This window comes from Octopus bimaculoides, chromosome 1, assembly GCF_046866305.1.
Source record: "Octopus bimaculoides isolate indiv1 chromosome 1, ASM4686630v1, whole genome shotgun sequence".
Taxonomy (NCBI): domain Eukaryota; kingdom Metazoa; phylum Mollusca; class Cephalopoda; order Octopoda; family Octopodidae; genus Octopus; species Octopus bimaculoides.
This window is the reverse complement of record NC_142928.1, coordinates 200,941,042-200,957,581: the sequence shown is the minus strand read 5'-3', so window position 1 is coordinate 200,957,581 and position 16,540 is coordinate 200,941,042. Positions and strand designations below refer to the sequence as shown.

The 16,540-nt window shown below is 39.5% G+C and overlaps 1 protein-coding gene across 1 annotated transcript; it reads left to right on the top strand.

Annotated features, from left to right (window-relative positions):
* Positions 1-231: 231 nt before the first annotated feature.
* On the top strand, positions 232-2,625 carry LOC106872753 (ATP-binding cassette sub-family E member 1). Its single transcript, XM_014919846.3, has one exon. The coding sequence runs from the start codon at positions 465-467 to the stop codon at positions 2,289-2,291; it is 1,827 nt and encodes a 608-aa protein (XP_014775332.1). The 5' UTR covers positions 232-464; the 3' UTR covers positions 2,292-2,625.
* Positions 2,626-16,540: the final 13,915 nt, after the last annotated feature.

Here is a 16,540-nt window from a genome sequence, read left to right as displayed (position 1 = left end):
AAGAAGCTAAATGTAATTTGAGTGAGATTTCGCTGCCATTTTTAGCAGGATGACCGACCAGGGGCTTCCCGGTTCAGCTTTCTCTCACTGTAGATAAAGGGAGGTAAACTGGTTATTGTTTTCCTAGCAAAGGAGGTTGTAATAGCTTACATCTCTCTCTCTCCCACTCTCTTTCATACTTTGCACCTACTCCTACTCACTCTCTATCTTACATTTACTCTTACTCGCTATCTCTCACTACTCCCTCTGTGCTACGCTTCCTACCCTCTCTTTCTTCTTTACTCTTTATCTCCGTGTGGCACTCCTCCCTCACTGACTCTCTCTCTATCTCTCTCTTTCCTTACCACATGGTATCACTGTAGCCATATTGTAGACCAGGCTACATTCATCTTCTTTAAACTCACCTTCTATCTTATTATTATTCCTACAATACGTGTGAAGAAGAGAAGAAGAGAAGGGGAAGAATGTCGAAACGTGGAAGTTGTAACAAAGAGGACAAACTGACGAGGATTGCCATCGTGAGCAACGACAAATGCAAACCCAAGAAATGCCGGCAAGAATGCAAGAAGAGCTGTCCTGTGGTCCGAATGGAGAAACTGTGCATAGAAGTGTGTCCCAGTGACAAAATCGCCTACATTTCTGAAGAATTGTGTATTGGATGTGGTATATGTGCCAAGAAATGTCCCTTCGAAGCGATTACCATTATCAATCTGCCGAGTAATTTAGAGAAAGACACCACTCACAGGTACAGTGCCAATTCATTTAAACTTCATCGTCTCCCGATTCCTCGACCGGGAGAGGTTCTTGGTTTGGTCGGTACCAATGGTATTGGCAAATCGACTGCTCTCAAGATTTTAGCAGGTAAACAAAAACCGAATTTAGGACGGTACAACGACCCTCCAGACTGGACGGACATCTTAACGTATTTTCGGGGTTCAGAATTGCAAAACTATTTCACCAAGATTCTCGAAGACAACATTAAAGCTATTATAAAGCCTCAATACGTCGACCAAATACCTAAGGCCGTTAAGGGTTCCATTCAACAACTTTTGGATAAAAAAGACGAAAGAGAAAACCAGGACGAAGTGTGTTGTCAGTTGGATTTGACTCGGGTTCGAGATCGGAACGTGGAGGATCTGTCTGGCGGGGAACTGCAGAGGTTCGCTTGTGCCATGGTATGTATTCAAAAGGCTGATATATTTATGTTTGATGAACCGTCAAGTTATTTAGATGTGAAACAACGTCTAAAAGCTGCGCAAGCTATCAGATCTCTGATTCACCCTGATAAATATATAATCGTTGTTGAACATGACTTGTCAGTGCTGGACTACCTCAGTGATTTCATCTGTTGTCTTTATGGAGTACCCGGAGCATATGGTGTAGTCACCATGCCGTTCAGTGTTCGAGAAGGTATCAATATCTTTCTCGACGGATTTGTTCCCACAGAGAATTTACGTTTTCGCGAGACTTCTTTAACTTTTAAAGTGGCAGAGACTGCCATGGAAGAAATTGTGAAACGTTCGTGCCGTTATGATTACGGCAATATGGAGAAACGGTTAGGTAACCATTTCCATCTGACTATCAAAGCAGGGCAGTTTTCGGATTCTGAAATCCTTGTCATGTTGGGAGAAAACGGGACTGGTAAGACGACATTTATTAAGATGTTGGCCGGTAGATTACAACCCGATTCTGGGGACTCCTTACCCATGTTAAATGTCAGTTATAAACCTCAGAAAATTAGTCCCAAACATCAAGGGACTGTAAGACAGCTGCTTCATGAAAAGATTCGGGACTGTTATGTACACCCCCAGTTTGTAGCCGATGTAATGAAACCATTACAGATTGAAAGTATCATTGATCAAGAGGTACAGAATTTATCTGGTGGTGAATTACAACGTGTTGCATTGACTCTTTGTTTGGGGAAACCTGCCGATGTCTACCTAATTGATGAACCGTCTGCCTACCTCGATTCAGAACAACGTCTCCATGCTGCCAAAGTCATCAAACGTTTCATTATGCATGCCAAAAGGACAGCTTTTGTTGTGGAACATGACTTTATTATGGCAACTTATCTGGCCGATCGTGTGATAGTGTTTGAAGGGAAACCTTCTGTGGACACTTTGGCGAATTCACCGCAATCCTTGTTGAAAGGTATGAATGATTTTTTGCAATCTTTGGATATTACTTTTAGAAGGGACCCAAATAATTTCAGACCAAGAATTAACAAGTTGAACTCTGTCAAAGACGTGGAACAAAAGAAGAGTGGTAACTACTTTTTCCTGGAAGACTGAAGTAATTCTTTGTTTCTGGACGAAATTGTTCTGACTGACGAATAACTAAAAACGGAAAGATATCCCCCCCCACCACGACAAAGAATTTGATTTAAAAAGGAAAATTTAACATTTCTGAATATAAAACTTGTAATTATATCAGCTGTCGATGCTTACATTAATTACCAAAGTGTGGACTGTAAGCTAAAATCCCAGCTGTCTTGTTTTGGGGTTTTCTTCTGGATCTGGACATAACAGCAGGAAAATAATGTCATTTTTACTGTACATGTTTTGATTTGGACGGAAATAGACATTAAAGTGATGAGATATAAAAAAAAAAAGGAAGAAGGTCAAATATTTTGAATATTCTGTTTATTTTCTTTCAGTTTTCACCCTCTCCCTCAACAATCTACCCTGGTGCACTAATTGTCTCTGTTATTATATTAGTTGAAATAATTCCATAGTCTAATTGTTTGGTTGAATTAACAGTTTTATATTTCACTGTCTGTACCCACACAACACTTGCGTGCGAGAGCTTTCAATTGTGTCTGGTATGTGAATCTTCTATCAAAACTTACTGCCTATGGGCCCCGCCCATTTCTCTTGGATCCACATTCAGAAAAAAGGGTCACCTGACTGAAAGACACACTCAAGTCTCTGGCCCATGAGCATACTGTCTCCTCTCTCTGCTTCTTCTATAATGGTCTCTGCTTATTAGGACAGGCTCAGCTCAGGTCTCACTCACAATTGTTACAGTAACATATATGTATGTCTATATATGCACATACAAACTTCTGCATATGCAATTTGTGTGTATATATACATACATCTATATCTATGTATATAAAGAAAAATGTATTTATGTATCCATATACATTTATAAACATATTTGTATATATTTATATACCCATATGTGTGTGTGTGTGAGTTTATATATATCCAACTCATCAGCGTGGAAGAAAACTTGAATACTGATGGCTTTTGTGCATGCAGATTCTCTCTTTCTCTATCTGTCTGTCTATCTATCTATCTATCTATATATATATATATATATATATGCATATAGATATAAACATATGCATGCATGTGTGTGTATATATATATATATATATATATATATATATGTAGGTGTATATAATATTGTATGAATGTGAAAAGGACGAAAATGGAGAAACTGACTTTGCAGATATTAGTTTATTCAAATTCATCTAATGAAATTCCAGTCCTACAGCTGTTTCCATACCCAATTAGTTCAATTACAGAAATTAAATTAATTTAATTCAAGTTTCCATACTGAAACTGGCTCGTTAGGTCTTTCACCAGGAAAAATTTTTTCCAAAAGGGGGTTCCATTTTAACATATTGGTTAACCTATGACAGACACATCTGAGTCTGTTACAAGACTGGAATTTCGTTATTTAAATAAACTGATACCTGCATGTCAATTTCTCCATTTTCTTCCTTTTCTCATTCATAAATATTTTAAATGTCTTTATATATCAGTGCAAAACTATTATATTTGGTTCTCACTGAACACTGGTCTCAACCGAAGAATTAGGATGCTAGCATCCCTCAAAGGATTATAGGTCATTGACACAATTTTATGTATATATATTGTACTGTTCTGTGATGGTAAGATCAAAAAAAGGACTCCCATCTGGTGAGAGATAAATATTATTTAATAAACACAGTATATATTTTTATGTGCTACTATTAGTTTCATGTTTTGAAAGCGTGCCAAACTGTTTTTAACACATCTGGTGTCCTAGCACAATCATCAGACATGATGATTGTGCTCGGACACCAGACATTACAAAATACTGTTTGACATGCTTTCAGTACTTGAAACTAATAGTAGCACATAATATATAATATAAAAGGGTAAAGACTCCCTTTGGTCATGAATGACCATGGGATTGCACCTAGAAAGTTTTATGTTTGAGGTACAGGCAAGGCTGTTTATGGAAGACCACCAGTTGCTCATGCATACCATCCTCTCCTCCGATGTTATCCAAGGCAAAGGCAAAGGCTGATACAGCTTGGCACCAATGACACTGCAACTCATTTCTACAACTGAGTGAACTGGAGCAACGAGAAATAGTGTCTTGCTCAAGATCACAACACACAGCCTGGTCTGGGAATCGAACTCACTACCTAGTGATACATATGGTTTACTTTTCTGTTAAGGTAAGATCAAGAAAAAAATGTACTCCATTTGGTGAGAGATAAATATTTAATGTTCACAGTAGCTGGCCATAATAGTTTCATACATTGGAAGTGTTTTCTAGGCAGATCTTAATAACATACCGAGTGTCTCTAAGCAATCTTTGAGCTCTGAGCACATAGCCTATACAAGTTATAAATCTATTGTCCTGTTATGTAACTTGTATAAGCCATGTGTTTAGAAACACTAAATGTGTTATAAAAACATTTCCATTGTATGAAACTATTAATAACTCATGACTATTTACTATGTACATTAAATAGTATATATGTATATAGTTACATATATTTATATAATGTAGAAGTGTAATTGTATATATTTATAAACATATTTATGTGTATAAATTTATATGCCTATGCATATATACACACTCCTTGTCCAGGTGGAAGTGTTTGACCCAATATTTGTTGTAGTAGTGAGAATGTTAAAGACGAGAGAGTGTGTTGTCCCATTGATGAGTAATTTCACCTTTCTGGGCATTAACTGTTAGGATCCGTTCTTTCTAAATTGTTAATGGCTGATAGGGGATTCTGGAGTGTGACTTACCTGAGCACAATCATCAACGTGTAAACTGAGCTTGCTGGTGACCTGCTGCCTTTGGATGTTGAACAGATTACTGCTGAAGTAGAGCAGACAGTGTTCAGTCGTATGTAATCTTAAATGCTAAAAGACTCCAGATTTCCTGTCTTTGAACAACAATTTGTGCCATTGCTCCTGCATGGAGATTCACAAATGGACCATCAGGAATTCTGGGAATATTTTGCAGCTGTTTGCTCTATAAATATATCCATGCTGTAAAATAAGAAGCTAAGAAGAATAACAACTTTTAGGAAATAAAACTAATACGAGTGGAAACCAATACTGGAATGAGTTGGAAGAAGAACTCAATATGTGTGTTTTAGAAAATTTATTGTAAAAAAAAAAGATTGCTTAGTAAAATCTTTTGACAGCTTCACAAATGTAATTGAAGCATCTTCAAATGGGTCTCTGTGTCGTTTGAGGAAAAGAGTCTTTCTGAATACTCATCTTGATCTCCTTACCAAGATTCTCATTAGCCAGTCTGTGTTTTTATTCTCCTTTATGTTAGTGAGATATAGTCACATACATTTGGTACATTAAGACCCTAGAGGCCAGCCTCTCTGCAGATTTGGTTGCCAGATGCAATAAACTCCAGCAGCAACACAGAAAGCACACAGCATCAATTGACAACATGTATTACATGTGTCTAACTTGTTTCTTACTTTAAGGACCCCTATAGTTACTGCCAGGCTGAAGGACCAAAAATGCAGATCCTACACCAGCCATTTAGCATTTTGATTATTCTATCAAATGTAAAACTTATTTATTCACAATTTCAAACATTAATCGGTTATTATCTTGTACCTTAGATTTTGAAGGTGTGACTATTTATTTTTGCAACGACATTACAGGGTAGGTGTGAGATGCTGGAAACGGTTGGTTTGAACATTGATGGCAAACGGGGGATAACAGAAGAGATGGAGGAGAAACACCTTCAGATTTCCCAGGAGAAGTGAGGAAGAGAGGCATGCATGCAGATTTAATACTTCACCTCACCAACCAAATCTTTCAATGTCATGTCTGCTTTGGCTGATGTTACATGCCAAGTCTTGGGATGTTCTGATGCCAAGGGGTTCACCAGTGGAAGAATATGGTCATCATCAGATTCAGTGGACAACTATAGCAAACAACACACACACACACACACACATGTAGATATACATACACACGCACACTCCTATGTCGGTGCTGTGGACCTTCCTTTAATGGATTTTGGAAGCAGCTGATTCAATTTCAAAGTCCGATGTGCTATGGGCTCATTGCTCCATGGTTTTGCCCCTTTTTTTTTATTGTATTCCTCTGTCTTTCACGATGTAATTGTTGATATTAGCCACTCCTAACGTAACTTAACCTTAGTGTCGGTACCTATGGACTATCGCTTTCCTCGGACCAGTGTTCCCCCTTGTAGTCTGTAGTACTGAGGTATGAGTGTATATATATCTACACACACACACACACACAAACACATTGTTTAATTTATTCATGCGTTGAGTAAAGAGGGTTGCATAATATCTGAACTAATGTCTTTTATCCTTTTTAGGTCAACTGGATACAAGAATATTTATTTTATGTATGAATAAACATTAAAACAATGATGCTATCCTCCTCCTCCTCCTCATCTTTTAACATCTGTTGTCCATGCTGGCATGGGTTAGATGGTTTGACCAGGGCTGGTAAGCTGAGGGGCTGCACCAGAGCTTACCAGACCTGGTCAAATCATGAGTGCGTAGACATGCGTTCATTTGTAGATGCATGTATATGTATGAGGGCAAAGGGAAAAATATCGAGTAACACTATTTCTCACTTCCTTCACAAGACCTGGGATATGAACTCCCCACTACAGTTATCATATATGTGGGTGTGTAATATGTACATAGACTTATGACTGTGTGATTGTATGGACATGTGTGTGTATATAGATATATACATGTATATACAGACTTTATTAACAAGTCTCAAAGATATCACAAAAACTTACTCAGAGTTTCACGTTCCCATTCGTTGGACAGTTTTGTTTAGATTCAATGAAGCATATATATATATAATGCATATATATATATATATATGTATATATATATATATGTATATATATATATATATATATATATATATATAAAAAGCATAGATAAGATCGATGTTGCTGATCAAAAACCGATAACAACACTAACACACACATACAGGAATAAGCACACACATACAGCCCTACCCACACACATTGGACTCTGATCATACAACACACACACACACACACAACCCAAGGTTATAAAAACTAAAAAAAAAAATACAAAAAAAAAAGAACCAGAATTTTATTTGTGACAAGGTGAGCAGTTGAAAGTAAAGAAGAAGAAATTAAGTTGAATTCACCTCAGCACATTTTTTTTTTCAAGCCTGGTACCTCTTTTGCTATATATATATGGTGGGCGTCTTTCAGTTTCTTTCTACCAAACCCACTTGCATGGCTTTGGTTGGTCTGAGGCTATAGGTGGAGACACTTGCCCAAGGTGCCATGCTGTGAGACTGAACCTGGGACCATGTGGTTGGAAGGCAAACGTCTTACCACGCAACCATGCTTGCACCTGTGAGCCCCAACAGTGATGGTTTCCACTTGAATTAATTAATTAGTGAAACAATCTGGTTTTTCTGTTTATTTTACATCACCAAGGAGATGCCCATTGAAAGACCCTTCCCTTTTCAGTCTTTGCTGTTATGTATACATCTGAGGATGTGGTTGAGTATCTACATCGGTGAAACTTTCATATGGAGTTGAGTCACTCGTTTTTTTTTTAAACGAGTCCAACTCTAAATATGTCGAGTGCTACTTTTTGTGTTTGTTCACCAACTTGTATGTTCATATACATACATTATTATACATACATGTGTGTGTGTATAATAAACGCTTATTACAAGGTTTTAAAGACAACACAGCCATAAGAAGCGAGAGAACGAAAGAAAACAATGGAAGTGCAGTGTTTCTCTCCCAGAAGGATCCTGTGACAAACAGCTCAAGGTTACTCGTTCCTGGTGGTTTTAATGTTCGCCCGGATCTCATCCAAGGCGTCAGGTTGGTACAGTTTTATACTAATTCACACATAACTGGGGGCCTGGCAGGGGTTACTACAGTGGAGCAATGGTTGCATGTATACATATATATGTGTATTTATATATATATATAAACTTGTGAGCATCTGTAAGCTTTCAACTGCTGGTAAGTTGTTTGCAAAAAGAATTATTATCTCCCCTGGATCGCTTTGTTTTTTTATCACTTATACTGATTCCCTCCCTTGAATTGCATTTTCTCAGCCTGCTGTTGTTCTCAATTCCATCCTTTACCAGTTTTCATCAAAGTTATCGTCACGTGAAGCATGCCCCAAGGGATTTCTTGTCTCACTCAGCGGAGCAAATAATTCCCAAAGTGAAATCTAGACCTGTTAAAAATAGCAGCCAAGTTTCCATCCGACAACATGTGATTATATAAAAAAGTGACTAACACATGAGATAATGTAGTTCAAGATATCCACTGTAAGAAAAAAGTGGAGATGGCCATGGCTGGGATGCTTTTGGTCGTAAAGTTGCTTGGTTGAGGCTGACAAACAACAGTTGTTAATTTGGTTTTTGGTGTATGTGAATTCTTCCATATTGTCTAACACCCGTGGACATGTTTACAAAGTCAGAAAACAGCACAGCTCCCATGACTTTCGGAAACATTTTTTCACGCTAAGAGTTGCCGAAGTATGGAACAGACTTCCAGCATCAGTTGTTAGTTGTCGGAGCATTGCATCCTTCAAAGCTTCCATGCTTCCTAAGATTCGCCAACACTACACCTGATTTTCTCCCCTCCATACACACACAAGCATGGATCTGACTCCTACACTGTTCACTTTCCAGACATTTGTACATTACTGCATATGCTTTATATGCACTTTTGACAAGTTGTAGTGCACCTGAGCACTGTATACAATAATTTTATTATATGAACTGAAGGCAAGGATTATGGCAGCATTCACCAACTTAAACAAGGAGACCATCCAGAAGAGTTGCAGGAGATTCCAAAGTCGACTGGAGGATGTGATTGAAGCCAATGGCGATTTTATTGAATAAATTTTCTTTTTAGTATGTTAAGATATCTTTATGTAATTTTGGTAAATATATCTGTTAAAATGAGATGTCAGTGTTATTTTCCTTTTTGCATAATTTAGACGACACCCTGTATATGTGTGATGCTGGTTGATTTAGGGAGAGGAGGGGAGAGAGAGTTAATAGAAGAAGTGCAGGATGAATGCTCCTATTGGGCTGGGTGGCAGGCAGGGAGTAAAGGAAAGCCAGACACACAAGGAAAAAGAGAATCATAGAAAGTGAGGAGGAGTTGTACAAATAGGAAATTAATTTTATTTCAAGCCAATAAATATATTTCTTTCGAAAATTAGTATTCATTTCATCATTTTGTATAAACACCAAGAAATTTGACAAATGTTAAATTATAATTATGGTACACCTGTCCATATTTCCTGACATTATCCTTTCTGGTAAATAAGGCAGGTGAGCTGGCAGAATCGTTAGCACGCCAGGTGAAGTGCTTAGTGGTATTTTGTCTGCCATTATGTTCTGAGTTCAAATTCCGCTGAGGTTGAGTTTGCCTTTCATCCTTTCAGGGTCGATAAATTAAGTACCAGTTATGCACTGGAGTTGATGTAATTGACTTAATCCCTTTGTTTGTCCCCTCTATGTTTAGCCCCTTGTGGGCAAAAAAGACATAATTATCCTTCCTGGTAAAACTATACTTCCAGAGTAACACAAGGCCCAAGTGAGGATTGAACTTACAGCCCCTAGTTTTCAAAACCAGTGCTACAACTATGGAGGACAAGAACAGATATACTTCCAGAGTCACTCAGCGTATAATGGATATCACTCTAAAATAGATCTTGTCATACACTCTACCTGTATCCCACCTTTGGTCCATCCATCATTCCTGCTCACTGCTTCCCCATCCCTTACTGCCCACCTCTCCCTAGTGCTGCTTCCATCATAAAAGAAACACAACACACATTGTTGCACAGTCGTAAGTATTTAGTAGCTCAACAATTCATTTTGATCTTAACATGGAGGTCCTGCAGATTTTGAAACTATTTTTATCAAGCTAAAAGTTAATAAGGATTCCCACCTTCCTTTCTGCCCTTTCATGTAACAGTGGGGATCACACGGATGAGATGATAATAGGGTACCTTAACCAACCTACAGCTTTGCCTAACCCCCATTTTGGCTCAGAAGGGCTCAGCTTTCTGTTCTCCAATGTTACCCTGAGCCAGTGTTCCTTGGTGGAGTCGATTCAAATTTTGACAGACATTCACACTTCCTGACAATATCTGACACAAGTTCCCTGTTAGCTGCTTTTAAAAAGCCTTCCACACATGTATAAATGCATTAAACATCTCCCCTCTCTACATCTCTCATGAAGCCACTCTGTAATAAATACCATGGCAACTGTTCTCGCACCTGTGGAGTCACACTGTGACTGATGTGTCTCTTTTTATTGACTGGGTGAGTTTCTTTTGTGTCGACAGCAATTTTATACCCTGACTAATCAAGCAAACAGATTTATCTCCCCTTTATCGTTGAGACCAAACGCTGTAAGGTCGAAATAGAAATATTTGGTTCTGTGACGTAGTGATGGAACACTTTGTCGCAGAGGGAACCATTCTTCACCCAAATCTCTGCTAGAATGTTGTTTGGTCCAGGAGATAATCTATTTGAAAGCTGCACTAATTGTAGCAAAGGTTGGCGGTTTGTCTAAGTGATGGGTGACAGGTTTTTTGGAAAATTTCTCCCAGGAAGCTTGCTTCCAGACCATACAGTTTCAGAAACAAGCCCATTGCGCATATATCTATATGTGTGTGTGTGTGTTATTGTGTTTACCCCCCCCCCCCCGCTTGACAACAGGTGTTGGTGTGTTTACATCCCCACAACTGAATGGTTCAGCAAAAGAGGTCATCTTTTAAGAGAGTCTTATAAATGACGACTGGATGCGATTCATTCGACAAAAAATTCTTCAAGGTGGTGCCCCAGCATGGCCACAGTCTAATGACTGAAAGAAGTAAAAGATAAGAAATGCCAGTTGGATCGTTTAGGTTAGGCTGCTTTAGCAACTGACTGAAGCATTCTCCCCCTGACTGCATTATTGGTGAGAAGCCTTTCAGCAGAACTGTGACATCTTAATCCCTCAATAGGTTTTATGGAACAAATCCGTGGAGTCATAGAAGATCTTGATTGTATCCTACAACCCTATCCCTGCATCTGGATTTCATGAAGGGGAAAGTCTGTCACTATTTTTATAGATTGTGTCTGGAATGGTTCTGTGGTGCCTGTGACAATGAATGAGGTGGCCATTTCTACAGGAATCCTCACTGAATTTGTTTTTCTTTTTTCAACTTGAATCCAATAGTTTTATTGTCAGAATTTTAAAATGTGGAATTGAAGGAGGTTTATTTGCCATCCATTCCAACTTTGAAGAAAGGTTTGCTGTTCCCAGTCAGGTGGCACTGGCAACGACCAAACTCGAATGGTGCTTTTTACATGCCACCAGCATGGGAGCCAAATCATTGTTGTTAGATATTTACAACTATTTTTCCATGGGACAAATGAGAGTCAATCATGCATCAGGTGTTCTGGAAAACAAAAGGGACTGGAACTGGTGTGTTGCTGTGGGAGGAAGGAGATGAAAACTTAGGTAAATGAGTAATTTTTATGAAGCATAACGAGTGTGGGAACCTTTTGATACAGGCTTGTAAGTAGAAAGGCAATTGCTAGCAGATGGAGGTGGTGGTGGTGGCGAGCAAAAATGTGCAATGTTTATGAAGATAAAAGAGCTTAGTTTGTGTTTTGTTGAGGGTAATGTCACATTGTATGAAAAAAGTGTGCTTAGGGACATGTTGCCTGTTGGATCATGGGTTATCACAGAATGGAACTGGGGACAGTCTGTAGAAGATCATGGAACTGGTCAGCAAAGGGACCCTCTGTTTTATATTAATGAAACAGGACCTAGTTTGCATGTAATGTAGTTGATGGTATTGCCATTTATACAATTTATGTTCTCATGCAATTTAAGGTTGGTGATTTCTAATGTTAGACACGAGAGGAGATGTTTAGTACAGGGTGCTTGGGAGAAATGAGACAGTTTGCATAAAAGGGAAAGAAAACACAGCATCCCATCCCAAAAAATAAAAACATTCTAGTTGAGTGGGGAGATGAACAATTTCCATTCTGTGATGAACAATTTCCTCAAAGCAGCCACCCTTGGCTTCCTTCATGACCTCAAGATGGCCTCTGCAATGTGGCACATGCATTCCTCACTGTGTCCCTAGGAAAATCTTGAAACACCTCCTTGATCTTGGTCATCAGCTCAGCCTTGGCACAGTGGATGCTGTCTTTTTCAATTGTGCCCCACACATAGTAAGGATTACAATCAGGGGAATTAAGGGGCCAGAAATAGGGGCTGGTGAAGTTGTAATAATTCCCTGACAACTACTTCTGACTCTTTCTGGAAATATGGCAAGGAGCCAAATCCTGCTGCCACACATATGGCCTTCAAGCAGCACCCTCCCCAGCCAGGCATTCACCACAGTCTCCATCAGCTTTATATATTCAAGAGGAAGCAGAACCACTGAAATCATTGAGTTTATTGGCTGATTTGAAACCTTGTCTCAATATCTACAACAGTGTTCTGATGAACTTTCAAGTTGTGAATTGACCTGTGGCTATCCATAGGGCTGCTTTGTGGGTTAGGTTTGAACCCAGAATCTTGTGGTTCATCATCATCATCATCGTTATTTTAACGTCCACTTTTCTTTGCTTGAATGGGTCAGATGGAATTGGTTGAGGCAGATTTTCAATATTCAGATAGGAGGTCCTGTCACTAATCCTCACTTGTCTCCAAGCAACAAGATACTTCTCCATGGCCAGACAAGTTTTTCATGGAAGACTAGAAACAAACAACCTCACTTGTATGAGGGTGACACTCATTTACAACCATCACACCATGTCAAGACAAAGCCACACACACACACACATGCTCACACACACACATGCTCATATGTATGCACACACACACACACATGATTATATGCGTGCACACATGCTCACACGCACACACATGCACATTCATACACACACACATGTGTGTGTATGGATGTGCATGCACATACATGCTCACACACACATGCTCATACACACATGCACACACGCACACACACACACACACACACACACACACATACTAGACTTCTTTCAGTTTCTCTCTTTGGAATTAATTCCCAAGGCTTTGGTTGGTCCAGCGCTAGAGTAGAAGACCCTTGTCTCAGGTGCCACACAGTGGGACTGAACTCAGAACCACATGGCTGCAAAGTGGGTCTCTTAGACCACACAGCCATGCTTGGATGGGGACATATTTCTTCACCACAAAACTCTACCAGAATCTCAATAAAATTCTTCTGCAATGTCTGTTGCTCTGTAGTATTAAAATGAAGAATGGTAAATGCTCTTATTAAAGCAGTTACTCTCTCTGGTTGCTAGGCAACTAACGAAATGTAAGTATCATTATTTTTCTCCCAAGACACTCCAACTTATTCTGGGATTCTTGCAAATGTCCACAAACTGTCATTAGTTTCTGATGCCCTAAATGTCAGCTACATTTGGATTAAAAATCTTAAAATCATAAAATCTACCAAACTTCAGACAATTCCATTGCAAAGCAGAAGATGAAGGAAACTAAGTTGTTTTTTCTTTGACCAAAATTCTTGAAATAATGGCAGAGAAAATATCTAAAACATAATTTGGCTTTGATTTGATGGAGTTTCCACAAATCTTCTCATTAGAATTGATTGAATTCTTTGATTAGTAATGGTAATGAAGAAAAGTCACAACCTGATGGAAAGATGCTGAGCTGACAATCCAATTATATTTGGTTGCTATGGATACTTGGTCTTGGTTTTTCTCAAATCCACAAATTTGGACAGTGTGTAATGTTAAGGAGTTGATGTTGCAGTTACGGTACATATGATGGTTATGATGATGATGAGGAGGAGGAGGAAAAGGAGGCTGGTGATGGTGATAATGTTAATGATGATGATGATAATTCAGACAATGACGAAGATGATAATCATAATGATGATAACGGTGATGGTGGTAGCGGTAATGATTTTATAAACATTTTCTTTGTAGCAAATTTAATTGGGCTTATCTACCACTTTAATCAAAATTTGTTAATTATAAATTGGTATTCTGAGGTCTAGAATCGAAGGGCCTTAGAATCAATCTAGTAAAAACCAAAGTCTTAATAAGTAGGAAAGCAGACAAATCACACACCCCTTCAGGCAGATGACCCTACTCAATCTGTAGAAAAGGTGTAGGTAGAAACTCCATAAGATGCACCCAGTGCAAGCTATGGACACCTAAGAGGTGCAGCAATATCAAAGGAAGGTTAACTGGGAAGATAGATTTTGTATGTGGCAAATGCTCAGGAGCAATAAACACTGAAAATGTGCAGAGAACAACTTCTGCCATATTCCAGGGGGAAAAACTAGAAGTAGTTGATAGCTTCTGTTACCTAGGGGACTAAGTCAGTAGCGGGGGTGGATGCTCTGAGAGTGTAGCTGCTAGAATAAGAATAGCCTGGGCAAAGTTCAGACAGCTCTTACCTATGCTGGTGACAAAAGGACTCTCACTCAGAGTAAAAGGCAGACTGTATGACGCATGCGTACGAACAGCCATGCTACACAGCAGTGAAACATGGGCTGTGACTGCTGAGGACATGCGTAGGCTCGAAAGAAATGAAGCTAGTATGCTCCACTGGATGTGTAATGTCAGTGTGCACACATGACAGAGTATAAGCGCCTTGAGAGAAAAGTTGGACCTAAGAAGCATCAGATATGGTGTGCAACAGAGATGACTGTGTTGGTATGGTCATGTGTTGCGAATGGATGAGGACAGCTGTGTGAAGAAGTGCTGCACTCTAACAGCGGAGAGAACCTGTGCAAGAGGTAAACCCGGGAAGACCTGGGATGAGGGGGTGAAGCACGACCTTCAGATGTTTGGCCTCACCGAGGTGATGACAAGTGACAGAGACCTTTGGAGATATGCCGTGCTTGAGAAGACCTGGGATGCCAAGTGAGACCGTAACCATGGCCTATGCCAGTGCAGCATAACCGGCCCATTTAAGAGTACGCTTCAATCATTGGGCAATAAACTGCCCTTGCAAAGACCTGTTGAGGCAAGTGAAATCATTGTCGTGGCTGATGACAGTACTGCTTGATTGGCACCTGTGCTGGTGGCATGTGAAAAGTACCATTCAAGTGTGGTTGATGCCAGTGCCAGCTGACTGGTCACGTCCCAGTGGCATGTAAAAGCACCATTCAAGCATGGTCAATGCCAGTACTGCTCGACTGGCTCCCACGCTGGTGGCATGTAAAAACACCCACCACACTCTCGGAGGGGTTGGCATTAGGAAGGGCGTTCAGCCGTAGAAACTTTGCCATATTAGATTGGAGCCTGGTGCAGCCTTCTGGCTTGCCAGCCCTCAGTCAAACCGTTCAACCCATGCCAGCATGGAAAGCGGATGTAAGAAAGTAAAACTTCATATACACCAGTGAATAGCGAGTGACAAAGAGACTGGAGAAGGAAGGTGTCGAAACTGGGAGATTCTTCTGCTAATGATGGGTTCAGAAAAGTAGTAGGTGATGTGTATAATCTTTTCTGTGATAGGCACAAGGCTCAAAATTTTTGTGGGGAGGGGTTAATCATTTCCATCGGCTCCTAGTCCTGAATTGGTATTTATTTTATCGACCCTGAAAGGATGAAAGGCAAAGTTGACCTTGGTGAGATTTGAACTCAGAATGTAAAGCTGGAAGAAATGTTGCTAAGCATTTTGTCTGGTGTGGTTATGACTTTGCCATCTTGCTCCCTAGTGGTGATGCATATAACGAGGAGGAGGAGGAGGAGAAGATAGAGACCCCTAATGTAAGGGACAGGACAAATTTCTAAAAAGCAACCTGCTAAAAGCTGGAGACCAGATCTATGACTGGAGCAAAGATGCCACCAGATGTAAAGTCATATTGTGATGGAATAAGTTCTGTTGATGGAACCATAAAAGACTGGAAGAAAGGGAGAAGCAAAGAATACTGCGAAATGGTTAGAAAAGAAGCTTAATGTCAAGTTTACATGGAGAGAAAAAGAAGACCATTCCTGCATACTTGGCCAAGAATAAACCATTGTACAGTTCTTTATTTAAGAGATGAGGAATTATGAATATTATTTACATTATTTACATTTGACGGATATTTGCCCTCATCTTGTTTGTTGTTAACACAACGTTTTGGCTGATATACCCTCCAGCCTTCATCAGGTGTCTTGGGGAAATTTCGAACCTGGGTTCTCATTCCTAAGATATTTTTCGATTTTATCATTATTATTATTATTCAGGT